Source organism: Anolis carolinensis, chromosome 2, assembly GCF_035594765.1.
Source record: "Anolis carolinensis isolate JA03-04 chromosome 2, rAnoCar3.1.pri, whole genome shotgun sequence".
Classification (NCBI taxonomy): Eukaryota; Metazoa; Chordata; class Lepidosauria; order Squamata; family Dactyloidae; genus Anolis; species Anolis carolinensis.
The window spans coordinates 264,312,700-264,331,884 of record NC_085842.1 but is presented as its reverse complement, the minus strand read 5'-3'; the positions used below and the strand labels follow the sequence as shown (position 1 = coordinate 264,331,884).

Genomic DNA, 19,185 nt, shown 5'->3' with positions numbered 1-19,185 from the left:
CCTCCTTACTAAGACTGTTGATTAGTATATCATATTCAATTATGCATGCTTTGGCCAGATTTTCATGCTTCCAGAAGATATCAGACGTCCTGAGGAGATCTTGTACATCTGGGTTACTTTACATCAGCAAATCTTGAATTGCAAATTACAATATTATTAATAATTGTTCAAATGTTATTGAAATAGCTATGTTGGACCAAGATGTACTTAGAATACAGTAATCTTCAAGTACATCTCTGTTAGATATTCAGGTGCTACCTAGCTCTGGAGAAGAATGTACAGGTTATGCAGGTGGCATAGAAACATATAGCTGGAAGAAAGCATACGGGCCATTCAGTCCAACTCCTGCCATGCAGAAATACACAAATCACTCCCAACACATGACCATCCAGTCTGTGTTTAAAAACGTTCAAAATAGATTACTTCACCGCATGCCCTGGCATATTTCACTGTTGAACAGCTCTTACCATCAGAAAGTTCTTCCTAATATTCAGGTAGAATTTATTTTCCTGCCATTTGAATCCATTGCTCCATGGCCTAGTCTATAAAGCAGCAGAAAACAAATATAATGGTATTATTTTTACTGTTTTGTTGTTGTTTCCTTTCCCAATGTCAATATAGATTTGGCTTTACTCAGAAGATTTAAATAGAAGCCAAGCATTGATTTCTGAGATGCTATTTATCATCTGCCATCAGACACTTTTGTTCCTTTGTTATTTTGTTCTCAAATTATTGTGGTAAATTGATTTTGTTGTAGTTTTATGCTTACCCACCATTAGTATCAAGCTCTCAGTCCCATTTGCAGTTGCATGCTTTGATCTTCTTGACTTCTAAATTCCATTTGCAAAAATTGAGATTGACAGCAGAACACCTGAGAATAAAGAGTTTAGGCTTTTTTTAGCCTTATTTGCAGATTGATCTCCCCTTTGTCTCATATATCCCCAAAACCACTTCTGTCAGTTGTGCATCAAATCATAAAAGTTTCCTGCTGGTCACATAACAGATCCAACTAAGTAGAAACTTGGTCTTGGAGATTGGTTGATCTTTTTACCTGTGGAGCTGCCAATGTTAGTCTGTATTTATACTGTTTAGCAGTGTTATGTTTCATCTGAGCATGCAGGCAACATTTCTGGACAGCACCTTCAATCAGGATTACAGTCAATTCATTTGATCTGCTTCCTTGTATCGCTAATTCTTTTAATGCAATCAGCTGTTATTGCATACTGTATATTCCCAAGGCCATTACGCTAGGGCTATCTTATAGGACTCTTCCCCATAGTAATTTTATTTAGATGTTTGACCTGTAATATAAAACTTGTAATTAGCAAGTAGAGATTAATAGTTGTGATCTGGGGCAATGGGTGCAGAGAAGCCAGTAAAATTACCAAGACCTGCGGCTTGACTGTTGCATACGTTTTTGTTCTTAGGACAGAATAGCCCTAAATATCGTATTTTGATCCAGCAAGACCAGAAAAGCTGGATGCCAGTCACACTCATAATAGGTCAGCCCCAAGCACTTGGAATGTAACAAAATGGTCACAAAGTACATATCAAATGATGCAAGCCTGGTTGTCACCTGTTCTGTCTCCTCTCTCAGCTCTATAGATCTTGGTCAACTTTTAATCTTAGGACCCCTTTTGGCTCAAGAAATGTTTATGTGATCCCAAATATATAGGTATATAAAATAGATAGAGCAAGCAAACATTTACTGATAACAAATCAGCATTTGCAAGGCTTGTGAACATGCAGACATTCCTTTTCATGAAGCACAGTTTCTGCAGAATCCACTGTAGATCCTGCAGACCAGATTCATGATGTTCAGAGGAAATTTGGGACCCCAACATTGAGCTAAAGGGACACCATTTGGAGTCGGAACCCACAGTTTAAGAAGCAGCAATCTGGGGAGAATAGAATGTGAAACAGCCCTTAAAAATCCTCTCTCAAATCCCACAAGATGAAATTAGAGGTCTCACAGAAGCCTAGGGCTCTCATGAGAGGCCTGCCTTATATGAAGTGACCAGTCTTCAGCTGTCTTGGAAAAACTACAGTTTAAAACAATCTAGCACATCTAGAGATCTGAGTGCTCTCTTGCTGGCCCTACATGTGCCTCCCCTCTGAAGAATGTAGCCCTTACATGGAGTTCACTCTACAAATCCTTTGTTTTCAGTCAATTACCTTATTTCCTCTCTCTTCTTCACCAGTTCTTAATTATGCTTTTATCTATTGTACTATACTATGGTGATTCTATAGGTTAGTTTGCTCAATAATCTAATGATACCTTTGTCAACTATGGCTATATCACATCATCTTTTCTAAAATGGACTGCCATCCTATACAAACGCATCTAGAAGCAAGCTCCATCAGTGGTTCACTTCTGAGTATCATCATCATCATCATCATCATCATTCTTATATTCTGCTTTATCTCCATGAAGGGGGCTGGATAGGTATATATTTTTTATAATTGAAACATATCTTGAACCGCAGTAGGTCACCTTCATGCCTTAGAAATTTTTGTTGTGTTGCTCAGGACCAACCTATGGAGGGAAAGCAATATAATAGGGTGATAGGGACGGATGCCTTAGATACAACTGGTTTAAAAGCTCCAATGTTGTATATTAGAAATGCAAGCATAGTTCTTACAAGTAAATAGAAGAAAGCATAGCTTTCCTGTGAAAGTAGAGAGCTAAGCAATTTTGTTTGACAATTTGTTCTTAACTGCCTAGCATGTATTACACAATAAATAGTCAAATTCTGCTTGTCACTAAACTCAGGAAGCAGCTTTTCAGCTAACGCTGACAGATTATCAACTCTGTGTCTCACAAATCTTTCAATTTCTCCTGCTCAAAGATGAGGAAGTCGGTGGGAATGGCTTCACACATTATGTTGATAAGCTAACAAAACAAACAAATCTAATTCAATTGCATTTATATGGAAATGGGGATGTTTTAACAAGATTATCAATTTTCAGATTCCTTCTTCTAGATTCTGTTTTGAGATGTGGAGAGAAGAAAATAGGTGACAAATTTTTGAAAACCCATTTTTATCCATCCCATCTCTTTCCACCTTCTCTTCCATTTCCTTTGTCACTAGCTTAAAATCACATCTCCTTTCCTCCCATTTTATTTACACTAATGATTGTCATGTTGGTCCCAGCACTACTTGTAAGGGTTAGGATTTTAGAAATTAATTGTATTGGAGCAATGAGGAGCCTCTGTGTATGTTCACTGAGGAACTAAGAAAGGCCATTTGGATGTCGAAAAGGCTATGGCCACTTTTTTTGAGAATTGTAATTCTCAAATTCTGAAGAATTGAAAACCTGGGTGAGGTTATGCTAAAGATGCAGAATATAAATTTTAATACTATCCATAGGTAAAAGGTAAAGGTTTCCCCTGACGTTAAGTCCAGTCGTGACCGACTCTGGGGGTTGGTGCTCATCTCCATTTCTAAGCCGAAGAGCCAGCGTTGTCCATAGACATCTCCAAGATCATGTGGCCGGCATGACTGCATGGAGCGCCATTACCTTCCCGCCAGAGCGGTACCTATTAATCTACTCACATTTACATGTTTTCGAACTGCTAGGTTGGCAGGAGCAGGGGCTAACAGCGGGCGCTCATTCCGCTCCCGGGATGTGAACCTGGGACCTTTTGGTCCGCAAGTTCAGCAGCTCAGCGCTTTAACGCACTGTGCCACCAGGGGCCCATAGGGTTCATTTAATGAAGTAATTCTTCCGTAAAAGATTACTTACATTTTGCTTATTCGTTGGTCTGGAGGTTAGCTCTTGAATATAAAACATAAAAGGCTTTAAGAGTTTGTTGGCAAAACAGTCTCTCTGTTTTTTCATGGTGCTTGACATTGGCAATTAATTGGGCCTGAAAAACAGATTGCATCTCTAGGTTGAAAAGCAATGGCAAATTTAAAAGACTCATGTCAGCACAGTAATTAAAGTCAATAGTCACTGCTGTGCAATTTCCACAACTATTTTTAATGTTACAGCCTGTGTGTGGGAACATTAAAGCACTGCAGCTGAACTTTTGTAATATGTTCTCTCGTGATGGAAGAAGGAGGGCTGTACCACTGTATTAGACACCATAGTTTTGCATATGTTAACCACTTCTCACTTGCTTTCTGCAAATGAGGGTTATGAGTTTAATTGAAACCCCAAGTTGTCCTAAATCAGATTCAGGTGCCTTGAAAGCTAAGGTTTTGCAACACTGACTACTTGACTATACCCTTTAGTTTGCTATTTCTGTAGTCCAAATTCCTGCCTACTTGCTTTGGCACAGTATTTATGTTTGCTACAAAGGGCAGGTATGAGCAGGAAGCAGTCCTCCGCTGCTCAAGCTTTGGAATGCTTATAAAGAGAGTGAAGCAAATATTTGTTTATTTAATCTATATCCCATCTTTCTCTCAATAACTCAGGGCAACATGTTTGAAAACAATAAACATTAAAACTATAGAAATAAATGTATCAATATAAAAATCTTTTAAAAGCAATTAAATAAATTGTAAAGTTAAAGCATAAAATATTTAAAATATAATTCATTGAAAGACCACAGCACTGGACAATGTTAAAACCCTACCCCAGTCGGTTTTAAAACCTGACACCATAAAAATGTTTTGCTTGCCTCTTTAAAGAGGGCATTCCAAGAGTAAAAGACCTTTTCACTTATTCCCACCAAACTAGCCTGAGAAGGTGGTGAGACAGAGAAAAGCTTCCCTAGATGATTGAAGAGCTCTAAGGGGCTCATAAAATGAGATAAGGTGCTTCAAATAACCTGGACTCAAGTCATATAGGTCATCACCAACAGTCTGAATTGTGCCCAATGTTAATTTTTTTTTTCCGTGTCAAGAGCGATTTGAGAAACTGCAAGTTGCTTCTGGTGAGAGAAAATTGGCCATCTGTAAGAACATTGCCCAGGGGACACCCGGATGTTTTTGATGTTTTTATTTTATTCATTCATTTATTCATTTATTTATTTATGTACAGTATTTATTTTCAGCCCTTCTCACCCTGAAGGGGACTCAAGGCGGATCACAATGTACATATACATGGTAAGCATTCAATGCCATATGAACACAGAGACAGAGACACAGAGGCAATTTAACATTCTCCAGCTTCCAGCTTCCTGAGGGTATGCTCGATTCCGGCCACAGGGGAAGCAGCATCCACTGTGACACCGAGTCCTTGATGGATACTTCCTCATTCCAAACACTGCTGGACAATTTTTATGGTGTTGTAAATTAGTTAAATTAGCCTCCCCGCATAAGCGGTACCTAAATTTCCTACTTGATAGATGCAACTATCTTTCGGGTTGCTTAGGTCAACAAAGATCAGGGCTATTTTTAATGGCTATTTTTAATGGCTGGGTGCTCACTCTGACACAGGCTGGCTTCGAACTCATGACCTCTTGGTCATAGTGATTTATTGCAGCTGGGTACTAACCAGTTGCGCCACAGCCTGGCGAGGGAGGCTTCTTTCCCCGCATGGAGCTGAAGCTGACAGAGGGTGCTCATCCACGCTCTCTCCAGGTTGGATTTGAACTGGCAACCTTCAGGTCAGCAACCCAACCTTCAAGTCATCAGTCCTGCAGGCACAAGGGTTTAACCTACTGCACCACTGAGGGCTCCTTGTCCAATGATGCTATGCCAACAAGGGAGTTGTTTAGTTACTTGTAGCTAGCTGCAGTAAACAATCTTTCAACCAACTGAAATTTCTGAGCATTTAGAACATTTTACAGAAATCCAAATGGGATGCAACTAAAGCATGTACCACTGTGACTGGGTCTGAGTTCTCTAGCAATGGGCACAAGTTTGAGATGTGCAAATGCGCTTCTGGTCACTGCTAAAACCTAGGCCCCCAGACTTAGAAATGAATCAACTAATTTTCAGGAGAAGAATATCCTCATCTAAAATATTCTACTGACTAGGAGCACCTCTGATTTGTCTGAATTAAGCTTCAGTTTGTTCACATTATCCATTCCATTATAACTACCAGGCACCAGTTTAGTACAGGAACTGGAATTAGGTGGAAAGGCATACTAAAGACAGGTATCAGCATACTGGGAACACCTAACCTCTGAACTCTGGGCAACCCTCTCTCAGCAATTTCATGCATATGTTAAATAGCATAGGGGACAAGACAAATCCCTGAGGGATTCCCCAGGGCAATGTTTAAGTATGAGTCAAGCATAAATCCCCAAGCATCATCTGCTTCGAATGCTATTCCCAGAAAGAATAGAATCATTGTACAGCAAGACATACATGCCCCATCCCAGAGAAGTGACCTAGAAGGATACCATTTTCAATGGTATTGAAAACCATTAAGAGTTCCAGCAGAACCAACTTCCCTTGGATAAGTCATCCACCAAGGTGACCAAAGCTATCTCTGCCCCATAATCAGATCTAAACCCTGACTGAAATGGATCTAGATAATATGCCTCATCCAAGAAGCCTTCTAGCACTCTGCTCCAAAATGGAATGTTGAAGATGGTGTATGAATATAGTAATTCCAGTTTAGCAGGTTCCTGGACAGATTTCTCCAAAAGAGGTCTTACTACAACCTCTTTCATGCACATTGAGACCCTGCATTGTTGTAAAGAGGCACCAATCACTTCCCAACCAATCATCATTTGACCCATTTAATAAGCAAGATCTAATGCACATACTTTGGCTGTTGCCTCTCCAAGGATCCTGTCCACATCCTCAAGTATACAAATTGAAAAGTATCCATCAGTACTGGACAAGCAGCGACCAAGGTTATATCTTACGGCCATGTCAGAACAAATCCAATCAACTTTATCTGTGAAATGGTGGATCAGTTCTTCACAGCAGGGTGTTGAGTAGCTTACAATATTGTGGGACAGATTATTACAGATTTCTGACCACTTGAAAATGCTCAGCTGAACACTCCTGTATGGATGTAATAATGTTATCCAGGAAAAATATCTTTATTGCCCTATCATAGGCAGTCAGATAAATGTTAGCCTCGCTCTGTGATTTCTGCCACTATTGCTCCAGACCCCATTTTGGTTTTTTAACTGCTGCCAGCTTCTTAGAAAACCAGGGGTCTCGTTTAGTTCCATTCTCTAAGAAGGGATACTTAGGAGTGATTGTGTCCACTGCCTGATCATTTCCCCATTCCAGAAGTCAACCAGAACTTTGACAGAATCACTTGTTGAAGCAGCAGGGAACTCTCCAAAATCCCTTAGGAATGCACCTGAGGTGGACAATCATAACAGGTTGCCCACTTCTTTAGTGACTCTGAATCCCAGCAAGTGTGAGCCTGACTCAGAAGTGGTCTGTCCATAATAACAGAACAATATAATGGTCATCCATTCGCAGATCATCAGCGAGGTCTAGAGTGAGTCCAGGAACAGGAGTACATTATGAAAAACTGCCTCAAGTTCATTAGTACTGAAGTAATATTTTAATTTTAAATCAAACTGTTCTCTTGCCCTGGAAAAGTATAGACATACCATGTGTATATACAGATGGGTGTCTGTTTCTGTCAGGGTAAACTGAGACCGATGTAAATGGAAGGAAGTCAGTTCCACTGGCAGTCCTTGGAGACCAGGGTGATGCATTCCAATGGACCCACATGTTTAGCAATTGACTCAAGAGGTTTAAAGTATATAACAACACAGGTTACCTTTTCCAGGCTACAGTGCTCTTCAAAGGCAGCTGCTGATTCCGTGGAGACTTGGGACCTCAACAAATTGATAATTTTCAGCATCCTCGGACGCTTCAAGAACGCTGGAAGAATGGAGCCTACCAGAGCCCATCAGACAACATTAGTGCTACTTCTGGTAGGGCTCCATGCTTCCAGCATCTTGCAAGTGTCCTCATTGAAAAGAACAGGGAGCAGGTGGGCAGCGACACTTCCCCCTGTGGGATGGTTAAGTGGCAATGCAGGCGATATGGGGCATGGGGCAATGGTTTCTCCCTGCTGCCCGCTGGATTCGCCGCACTGCATGGTGAATCCCCCTGCTATGGACTGCCATGTGGACCTTAACATTATAAGGTCTTTGGCTGGAGTGAATTCTTTCAACATCATAACTCCCATACTTAAGCACAATACCTTCAGCATTCTGTTTCTGCTTTCCCCTAGTCTTCCAATTAGCATTCCATCGCTTATCTTATTTCTTATTTTATCTTAACATTTAGAAAGCCTGTATCACCACTGTAGAATGAACTGTTCATATGCTTTTAAATGCTGAATAATCAAGCATTTTTAAAATTCTTATGAAAAATGTCAAACTTGCATTCACTATAGGAATAGACTACTTGTTGATAATTACTTGAATATTTGTAATATGTTAGGCTTAAAATCCAATAAAAAAATAACACTTCTAAAACTGGTACACACTTGATTTTTTTTAATGCTACAGGGGAAAGATTATTTTCTTTTTTGGCAATACACTACTCCCCCTTGTGGAGAAAATTGGCTGGCTTTAATATAAAAAATATAGACACTACAGTGGCGTTACTTTCTAGTGATGGTGGGATTGTGCTCCTATGAGGCAAGAATAGCTGCTGCTGATAGGGTCTCCCATGTCAGGCTTATAAGTGTGCCAAACTGGGGTGACTGATAGTGGAGAATGACTCTGGCAAAGGATATCTCAGAGACAATAGCAATGGTACTATGGCTAACCCTTATTCACACTGCAAGCAGAATAAGCCCCTTTGAATGTATTTTACCATGGAAACCCCATGATGAGACAATCCAAAACGAAACAAGAGATAGTTTCCAAAAATGATATTTCCAAGTCAGAAGGCTCTGAAGGAGCTCCTGAATTTCAGCAGTGGACGAGTACAATAATAGCATTGCGGCTAATGACAGAGCTGCAGGACAAGCTCAAACATGTGTTGGATAATGGAGCACACCAACAAATTTCAGCCTGTTATTTATAGATGATAACAAAGCCTTTAATTGTATAGGTCATGGAAAAACCTATGGATCACATTTAATAAAAGGGATTGCTATAAGATTTGTTTGTCCTGATGTACCTGTACTCAAAACAAGAGGACAGAATACAGACTAATTACATGTTATCTCCCTTTTCGTTTAGCTTGTACTCTGAACATATCACACAGCATATTAAGTAAGGTCAACTCTGAGAAAGAAAGTGTAAAGAAACACCAACACTTGGAAATATGTAGACACCATCCTACTAGCAGAAAATAGCAAAAAACTTGGAATGCTTACTTTTTTTTCGTGTCAGGAGCAACTTGAGTCGCTTCTGGAGTGAGAGATTGGCCATCTGCAAGGACGTTGCCCAGGGGACACCCGGATGTTTTTTGATGTTTTTACCATCCCTGCATGGAGCTGGAGCTGATAGAGGGAGCTCATCCGCGCTCTCCCTGGGTGGGATTCAAACCTGGCAGCCTTCAGGTCAGCAACCCAACCTTCAAGTCACGAGGCTTTAATCCACTACGCCACTGAGGGCTCCGGAATGATTATTGAAGAAAGTCAAGGCAGGAAGTGCAAAGACAGGTTTACAGTTGAATATTAAGAAAACAAAGATAATTAAAACACATGATTGCTTGACATTAAAGCAGGTGATGTAAACTTCAAGTAATTCAACATTTTCTATGACTTGGCTCAGTCATTAATCAGAACACATCATTAGTGCATTAATCCATCGTTGGTTGGGTTCACAGTGGTCTCTGCACGTAGGTGAACTTTAGCTTCCAAAATTCAAGATCAATTACTCCCAAACCCCACCAGTGGATCTGTGTTACAAAAGGCAACAGATGACCCTCTTCCAAAGCAAGTTTTATTTGGCATACATTTTCATAGGTTCTGTCCCCTTCATTAGAGTGAGCTCCACAAAAGCTTGGACCAAGCAGGCATGTAGCGGGGGGGGGGGGGGGGGGGGGGTTCAGCCCTCCCCCCCGAAATTATCAGGGTGGTCCGCGAGAAGGCCTTACATTTATTATTTAAACTGTTATGTTTATTCCTATCATGATCTGGGGGTATTGGGATAACGATACCAAAGGTTTGCTAGGGTAGATCCTCTCTCACCCAGACTCAGCCCCCCCCCCCCCCCAAAAAAAAAACAAAAACAAAATCCCAGTCCCTTTGAGATGCCACAGGATTTTGGTGGTTGTTTTTGTTGCAAAAAGTCTCACACGAGTCCTTTTGCCAGATCTTTGCTTCCATTAGAAATACACCGCTCTACAGATTCAATATCTCTACAAACTTGAAAAACTGCAATGAAGCAAAGGGTCAATAGTATGTTGCTGAATCAGTTCCTAGTTGTTGGAAAACAGGTTTTGTACAAGTGATGTTACAACTCATTGCCTGTCTTGAGGAAAGCTCATCACTCATGATGAGAACTTGTAATTAACTCCCATATTTCTAGAAAAGTGAAAAAGTATAACTGCATCACAGTATGATCATAACTTAGCTTTGTAGTTACTGCATATTTATGAGATTCCGTGGAGAAACCCCATCATCATTCAAGCTCAGTCACAGTCCTCTGTTTTCTGTGGACCAAAGTGCCAAAGCGAGATGAAAAAGAACAAGGAAAATATTTGGCTTTATACTTCTGTTGCTGCTGGAATGTATATTTTTAAAAGGTAAAGTGCAGTTTTTGGTTACTTTTGAAATGCACGTGTTACAGAAAAGATTTGAATTAAAAAAAATGAGAAAAGAAAAAAAATGAATTAATATTTCTTACATCTGTTTATTTGTGTATAATCAGTGGGGTGTGTGTGTGTGTGTGTGTCAATTTTTGATAACATTATCAACACATACATACAAGGCTTCCAAAAAGTTGCCATACAAGGGGAAAATGGGAAATCATAGCTAAATGTACCTTTGTTTATAAAATATTCATAAAATAATATTCTTTTAGGGTATCTGAAAGTCTAAAAATATATAAATACAGTATATAAAAATAGTAACACATTGACCCCTGTATCTGCAAGTATATGTTCACAAACACTAAGGGGGCAGGGATGAAACTGTGGACAGTGACTCTGTAGATAAGGAGAGTGCAAAGTGTGTGTGTGTGTGTCTGTCTGTATGTAGCCAACTAACTAAATAATTACTGTATCTCATAATACAGTATTTCTTCAATTCTAAGAGACCCCTTTCTCCCTATATGAACATCTCTAAAAATGGGGTTTGTCTTAGAATTCTAGGTATCTCTTTTGTATTGTTAGTGGTGTTCCTGAAATTAGGATCTGACTTGCCATCTATGGTGTCTTAACAACTGAATAAATATGGCATACAGTATATCATATATACAAATTTGTGAAGCTTGTTTCCAAAAGAAACCAAATCACTTGAAGAAATTCACAGGAATTGGGGAATAAAATGTGCTGAGGATGTGCTATAAAATACCATCTTGTAGCAGAGTGATTTGATGCATTTTGATAGTTTTGATCTATACATAATATTCTAGCCAACAATGTGCTGCCACCGATAACACATTTTCATTATTTTTTCATTGGGAAACAAACCCAGCATATACACAAACACGCGTTATATGACATTTGTGGTAAGTGATGTACGAGGAGATAAACATACATATACGTCTTATAAGCATCACTGAATATTACACATGAGTTTTAATTAATAGTTTTAATATTTGTATGTACCTTTTAAAATATGTTGTGAACCACCTTAGATAGGCCCACTCTGGAGAAAGGAGACACGGAAATCTCAAAAGTAAACGAATAAGGTAATTTTATTGTGTCAGAAGCGACTTGAGAACATACTTCAAGTTGCTTCTGGTGTGAGAGAATTGGCTATCTACAGAGACATTGCCCAGGGGTACGCCCGGATAATTTACCATCCTGCTGGGAGGCTTTTCATGTCCCCGCAAGCTAGAGCTGATAGACGGGAGCTCACCCTGTCGTGTGGATTCAAACCGGCAACCTTCAGGTCAGCAGCTCAGCGGGCATAAGGGTTTAACCCAGTGGTTCTCAATCTGGGGTCCCCAGATGTTTTGACCTTCAATTGCCAGAAATCCTAACCGCTGGTAATCTGGCTGGGATTTCTGGGAGTTGTAGGCCAAAACATTTGGGAACCCACAGGTTGCGAACCACTGATTTAACCCATTGTGCCACCGTGACTCCTAAATGAGTTATATGACATATACTATATACAGGTGAGCTTTCCAAACGGTGCTTTCGACATGTTAGTGTGCCACGCAAACATAACAAGGAACCTCAGAGTCTGTGAAATAAGCAATAAATATTAATATAAATGAAAGGTTTCTGTGAAATATGTAGTTATTGTTACAATTATGCATGTGTCCGTATCTCTTATAAGGTGTTGGTTTAACCCAGGCATGGGCAACGTTTGGCCCTCTGGGTGTTTTGGACTTCAACTCCCACAATTCCTAACAGCCTACCGGCTGTTAGGAATTGTGGGAGTTGAAGTCCAAAACACCCAGAGGGCCAAACGTTGCCCATGCCTGGGTTAACCTCTGGTTTGCTAGTAATACTGAATTACTGTGTTGCAAAGTGATGCACGTTTTTAGACCAGCATGATAGTTTGGACAGCTCTAATGTGATATATATGCATAGATAGATATGAATGTTATAGAGGGTTTGACGATCAGGACATCCGTAGAGATACCAAGGTGCTTGTTTATAAAGCCATTGTCCTCCCAACCTTGCTCTAAGCCTGCGAAACGTGGACCGTCTACAGACATCACACCCAACTCCTGAAGCGTTTCCATCAGCGTTGCCTCAGAAAAATCCTGCAAATCTCTTGGGAAGACAGGCGGACAAATGTCAGCGTGCTTGAGGAAGCAAAGACCACCAGCATTGAAGCGATGCTCTTACGTCATCAACTCCACTGGTCTGGCCACGTTGTTCGAATGCCCGATCACCGTCTCCCAAAGCAGCTGCTCTACTCCGAACTCAAGAACGGGAAACGTAATGTTGGTGGGCAGGAAAAGAGATTTAAAGATGGGCTTAAAACCAACCTTAAAAACTGTGGCATAGACACTGAGAACTGGGAAGTCCTGACCCTTGAGCGATCTAATTGGAGGTCTGCTGTGACCAGCAGTGCTGCAGAGTTCGAAGAGGCACAAATGGAGGGCTTAAGGGAGAAACGTGCCAAGAGGAAGGAGCATCAAGCCAACCCTGACCGTCCCGCCTTCCACCTGGAAACCGATGTCCTCACTGCGGTAGAACATGCAGGTCAAGAATAGGTCTCTTCAGCCATCTATGGACACACCCGCAAGACACTATAACTGGAGGAGCATCATCCTCGGCCTACGAGGGATCGCCTAAGTAAGTAAGAATGTTATAGAGGCACAACAACTGCTTTTTGTAGGCTGCATGACCTAGAATGAAAGCAGTTTGGCCCCACTGTTGGAAACTGACAGCATAGAGATGGGCCCCAAGACGCTGTTTTAATGACCACGGCTCGATACGATGGGATCATAGTTTTGTGCACTCACTAAACCACTGAGTCGATTCGCCTGATGCATAGAGAGAGCCTTGGCGAGTAAACTACCCTTCCCAGAATGCAGCGAGCGAGCGAGGGCAAGAGAGAGCCAATTTGCGCATGCGCAATCCCTCCTGCCCTTTGCCCAACTTCTTCCCAGTTCTCAGTCGGTCTTGCGAATTCAGGAGGCAGCAGGATGTCGGCTCCGTTGAGGTTTGACGGGAGAGTGGTCCTGGTCACCGGGGCGGGAGGAGGTAAGCAGGATGGGGCCCTGAAGGCTGCAGGATCCCCATATGTGAGCCGGGGAGAGGAGCCTTTTAGCCCTGTGGCTCCCTTCATTGAGAGTAACGTGTGAATGCACCGCCTTTGGAGTGAGGATGATCTCGTGTCCCATAGGGGACACGCCTTCCCATGAAATCCTAACAAATCTTGTATTCCTACTGGGATCTTGCCCTTTTCCAGTCTGTACACTTGTTATTGCTATCGCATAGTTAGAGTGTATTATTGTGTTGTCGAAGGCCGGAATCACTGGGTTGCTGTGAGTGAGTGTTCCAGGCTGTATGGCCATGTTTCAGAAGCATTCCCTCCTGACGTTTCGCCTGCAGGCATTCGCAGAGGTTTTGCGGTATAGTGGAAACTAGGCAAGGGAGGTTTATATATCTGTGGAAAGTCCAGGGTGGAAGAAAGAACTCTTGTCTGTTGGAGGCAGGTGCAAATGTTTCAATTGGCCACCTTGATTAGCATTGAATAGCCTTTCAGCTTCAAGGTCTGGCGGCTTACAGCCTTTGTTGGGTGGTGTTAGCTGGCCCTGATTGATTCATGTCTGGAATTCCTCTGTATTCAGATTGTTGTTCTTTATTTACTGTCCTGATTTTAGAGGTTTTTTAAAAAAAATACTGGTACCAGATTTTGTTCATTTTCATGGTTTCTTCCTTTCTGCTGAAATTACCTTGCATTTTTGTACATGCCTGCCTTCCCTGTAATTTCTTAATGGCCCCACCGTTTAGTACTGATGCTTGATGATGTATTTTATGAATGTTATTTTACTGTTATTGTTTTAATTATATATGCTGTTGCCGTATTGTTTTATCTGTTGATTGGTCTTGGTCCCCATGTGAACCGCTTCGAGTCCCCTCGGGGAGATGGAAGCGGGTTATAAATAAAGTTTTATTATTATTATTAATTATCCACATGCTTGTGGGTTTCAGTGGCTTCTCTGTGTAATCTGACGTGGTTATGAGAGTGGTCAAGCATTTCTGTGTTCTCAAATAATATGCTTTGTCAAGGTTGGTTCATCAAGCGCTTTGCTATGGCTGACTTCTCTGTGTATTATTGTTATTAGTTATTAGTTATTAACAACAGTAATAACTATTAGTAATTATTATTACTATTACTATTTGTATGCCTGGAAAACTTCAGCCCTGCAGGTGTTTTGGACTTCAACTTCGACAATTCCTAACAGCCAGTAGGCTTTTAGGAATTGTGGGAGTTGAAGTCCAAAACACCTGGAGGGCTGAAGTTTGCCTATGCCTGACACTGTTATATTATCATCATTATTATTAATAATTATTATTATTACTCTGATAATAATACTTAGTAATTGCATTTATATGCCACCTTTGTCCTAGAATGACACTATAACCTAGAATACATCTACACTAAACAATTAATGCAGTTTGACACCCCTTGTTAGTGTCATGACTCAATGCTATAGAACCAAGGGAGTTGTAGTTTTTCCAGTCTTCTCTTCTGGGCCCTCACCAAACTGCAACTCCCTCGATTCCCATCATATTGAGCCATGGCATTTAAAGGGACGTTAGGCTGCATTAATTTTGCAGTGTGGATTTCTTAGTATACACAAGTTCAAATCTTCACTCAGCCCCTAAATCTCAGAGGAGGGCCTTGGCCACTTACTAAGTTTGTTGGGAGGGGTTTAGAATTAAGTGTTTAATGTGAGACCTTTGGTGGAATGGTGATAAATTAAGTAAAGTAATCCAGCATTAAGTCATAATGCTGAATTTCACAAATTAGCTATACATTGGGTTCTTGGTATACCTGGGGTTTGGTTCCAGGGCCCTCATAGACACCAAAATCTATGGATTCTCAAGTCCTATTATATACAGTGGTATAGTAAATTGGTGTCCTTTATATAAAATGGCAAAATTAACATTTGTTTTCTGCATTAAAATATATTCAGACTGTGGATGCAGAATCTGTGGATATGGAGGGCTGTATATCTTATGAAGCCATTATTGTCAATGCGATTAAGCTAAAGATATTCTGGTCCTCCTGATCTTTCTGTTTTATACTATTTCACAGCATAAGGTTTCTATCTATGTGGTTGGACTGCAGTTCCCATCAAACAGAGCCAAAGAGCAAGGAGAATGGAGAGTTACAATCTGCAGAGCCCCGGGATTCCCCGCTTCACTGTTTTGTCAAAAGGAAACTATACCTTGGTAATAGGCATTGAAGACTAAGGGTGCATCTACTCTAGAATGAATGCAGTTTGGCACTTTAACTCCCATGTCTGAATGCTATGGAATCCCAGGAATTGTAGTTTGGTGAGGTTTTAGCACTCCTTGGCTGAGAAGGCTAAAACTAATCGTTCCAACTCATTAAGTCATGACAGTTAAAGTGGTGTCAAACTGCATTCATTCTAGTGTACTGTATGTATTCTGTAGTACAATACATGAACCTTGAATCCTCTAAGTATGTAGCATGTGTTTTTCACCTCAGCTGGACAAAGGTTTAGGTTATTGCCTTTGATTCCTATAGTGTAGATGAGAAGATTGTTTTCCTAGGGCTGCTCACTCCCAAGTGAAGTAACTACTAAAGAAGATAGTAAACATAGATAACAAACCCAGTCTGTATTTTGCAATATGCAACTAACTTGTTGATCTGGTTCAAATTAATGAGTTATGCTTTTTACAGAAAATTGAAGTGCTCTGAATGCTGATTATTTTGATTTTAGGTTAAGTCGCGTGGTGTGCATCTACACTGTAAAATTAATGTAGTTTGACACCACATTAACTCTTATGGCTCAATGCTGTCAGATTTTTAGATTTGTAGGGCTAGTGCCTCACCAAACTACAAATCCCAGAATCCCATTGCATTGAGAATAGATGCACCCTTTCTATCAGGCTTCCTCAGTTAAGTTTTAATACATGTCAGCAGAGAGACAGGTATCTGAACAAGATATATGGTATAAAGTGAACAGGGCGAAATGGAGAGATAATACTATCAATATTTCAGAATTAACAAGGTATCATCTATTAGGTTAAGTTCAGTTGCAGCTGTTACCCAGTTCAAGCTTCATCAAGGTGGGATTTGAATGGTATAGTCTGTTTCAGAACACATGAGGTGCTTTATTAAACAAATATCAGACATGATGTGGAAATATAGGAAAAGTAGAGTCTCACTTATCCAACCTTCGCTTATCCAGCGTTCTGGATTATCCAATACAGTTTGCCTCTGCCCGGATCCACAGCTGTTTCTCTAGGAAGCAAGGGCTGAACTTTTTACGGATTTAATTTTTGATAATGTTGTTACTGTAAGGTCATTTTATGCAATTCTATCTTTATTTGTAGTCTGTTAGTAGCCAATGTTTTTGTAGTCAATGTTTTTAATACATTGTGATGTTTTGGTGCTAAATTAGTAAATACAGTAATACAGTAATTATTACATAATGTTACCGTGTATTGAACTGCTTTTTCTGTCAATGTTTTGGTGCTTAATTTGTAAAATCATAACCTAATTTGACGTTTAACAGGCTTTTCCTTAATCCCTCCTTATTATTCAACATTTTTGCTTTATCCAATGTTCTGCTGGCCTGTTTATATTGGATAAGCGAGACTTTACTGTATATGCTGGGACTCCTTAACAAGCTGTTTGATAAATACAAAACAGGAGTTAGGAGAATGGGAACTTTTTCTGATTTAGGGGAAGAGATTTCTTAGGATACTTAGTTTTGCTCCTTATTTATAAAAGGCTAAACCTACGGTCTGGGCAGAAACAGAAACAAAATTAATAAAGGCATCACAATAAGTTTGCTCAAGAAAAATATATCATAAAAGTTACCACTACCTCACACATTCAGTTTTCCTATTTCCATTAAATAGAAATACTGTATGATAAAATACTTAGGGAGCTATGTAGAAATTATTTTGATACTTAATTAAAAGATGTCATTCCATGTTGTTATTTACAAGATGACTCTTGCTCTTCTGCTTTCTCTTCATGTTTGTTGCTTTCTCATTTTGGCAAGTGTTTCTGTTGAAGTCCTGTTCTCACCAGTTATATGGCAGCATTTTGAAAATTGGCCAGCTATCACAACACTTTTTGTTTAAATATGCTAATTCAGCCCTAGAAAATTTGCTCTGAGACTTAGGCTTTTATTTAACTTAAAGCTGTTATGTAAATACTTTCTAGTTGTTTCTTATAGTCTTGATGTGCTTTTTAGTATGTTTTGTCAGGAAGACCTCATTATTATTTATGTTATATAGATCTTTCACAAGGGGTGCATCTACAATGTTGAATTAATGCAGTTTGACAGCACTTTAACTGCCATGGCTCAATGCGATTGAGTCATTGGAGTTGTAATTTGGTGAATCACCTGCACTACTTAGCAGGTAAGGCCAAGGTTTTATAAAACTCCAACTCATGATTCCATAGCATTTAAAGTGATGTCAAACTGCATTAATTCTACACTGTAGATCAGTGGTTCTCAGTTTGTGGGTCCCCAGATGTTTTGGCCTTCAACTCCCAGAAATTTTAATAGGTGATAAACTGGCTGGGATTTCTGGGAGGTGTAGGCCAAAACACCTAGGGACCCACAGGTTGAGAACCACTGGTGTAGGTGAACCCAAAGTTCCACCCTTTGTTTTTACTTCATGTGTCTTTGAGTTTATGGAAACCGTGCAACTCTGCAGTTAGTGATCTTCAAACCCCATATTTCAAACCCAAAATTTGATATGTTGTGGAATTAAAACTGGGATTGTTTTTTTAAAGCCTATATTTATAATCACAGGGATTAGAATTATATACAGTGGATCCCTATTATCTGATGGGGTTTGCTTCCATTCCATTTCTGGATACCAAGATCCATGGATTCTCAAGTCCCATTATCAAGTCCCAATGTCATAGTAAAATGGAATCTCTTATATAATGGTGGCTAATTCTAAGAAGCACTAGAGGGAACCTGAGGTTCTCACAAATGTCAGGAGGTGCACCTATGTGTGCTCGTTTGGCACACACCAAAATCAAGGTTTACTTTTTGACTTTTTTTTCCTAAATAGTTTTGAGCCATGGCTGATTGAATTTGTGGATTTAAAACCTGTGGATACAGACTGCTGAGTATATACTTTTAGCACAACATATGTAATGCCAGCTCAGCTACACTGAACCTAGAGTTTGCAAACTACTGTATAATAAGCTGCACAGCTTTGAGCACAACAGTTTATAAGCTACCTATCCCATCAAGTCAAAGGTGAGAGCAAGGGTTGTGTGTCTGCTTGTGAAATAATTGGCTGTGCTAAGGTCCATATTACATAATCACTGTGATATATAATTATTGTGTAATTGCTTTCACTGTCATGGGTTCTGCAACAGAATTCTGGAAGAGAACTTTGTAATGTGGGGAAAAAGGACATATTACTTTCCTAACACTTTTCAAACAGGTTCTAAATATTATTTTATTTTGTGAGGAAGATATAGCTGTTTTATGTTGTCCAAATTAAGTGCAAATATGTCACTACAGAACATATATTGGGGTGA

At 40.0% G+C, this 19,185-nt stretch overlaps 1 protein-coding gene across 1 annotated transcript in view; it reads left to right on the top strand.

The window, feature by feature from the left end:
• The first annotated feature begins 13,514 nt into the window (after positions 1–13,514).
• Positions 13,515–19,185, top strand: part of hsd17b4 (hydroxysteroid 17-beta dehydrogenase 4) — a 73,567-nt gene continuing 67,896 nt past the window's right edge. Inside the window, exon 1 of the mRNA XM_008114047.3 lies at positions 13,515–13,667. Within this exon, the coding sequence (XP_008112254.2) occupies positions 13,610–13,667 (58 nt within the window). The 5' untranslated portion in view covers positions 13,515–13,609. The remainder of the gene's footprint in view (positions 13,668–19,185) is intronic.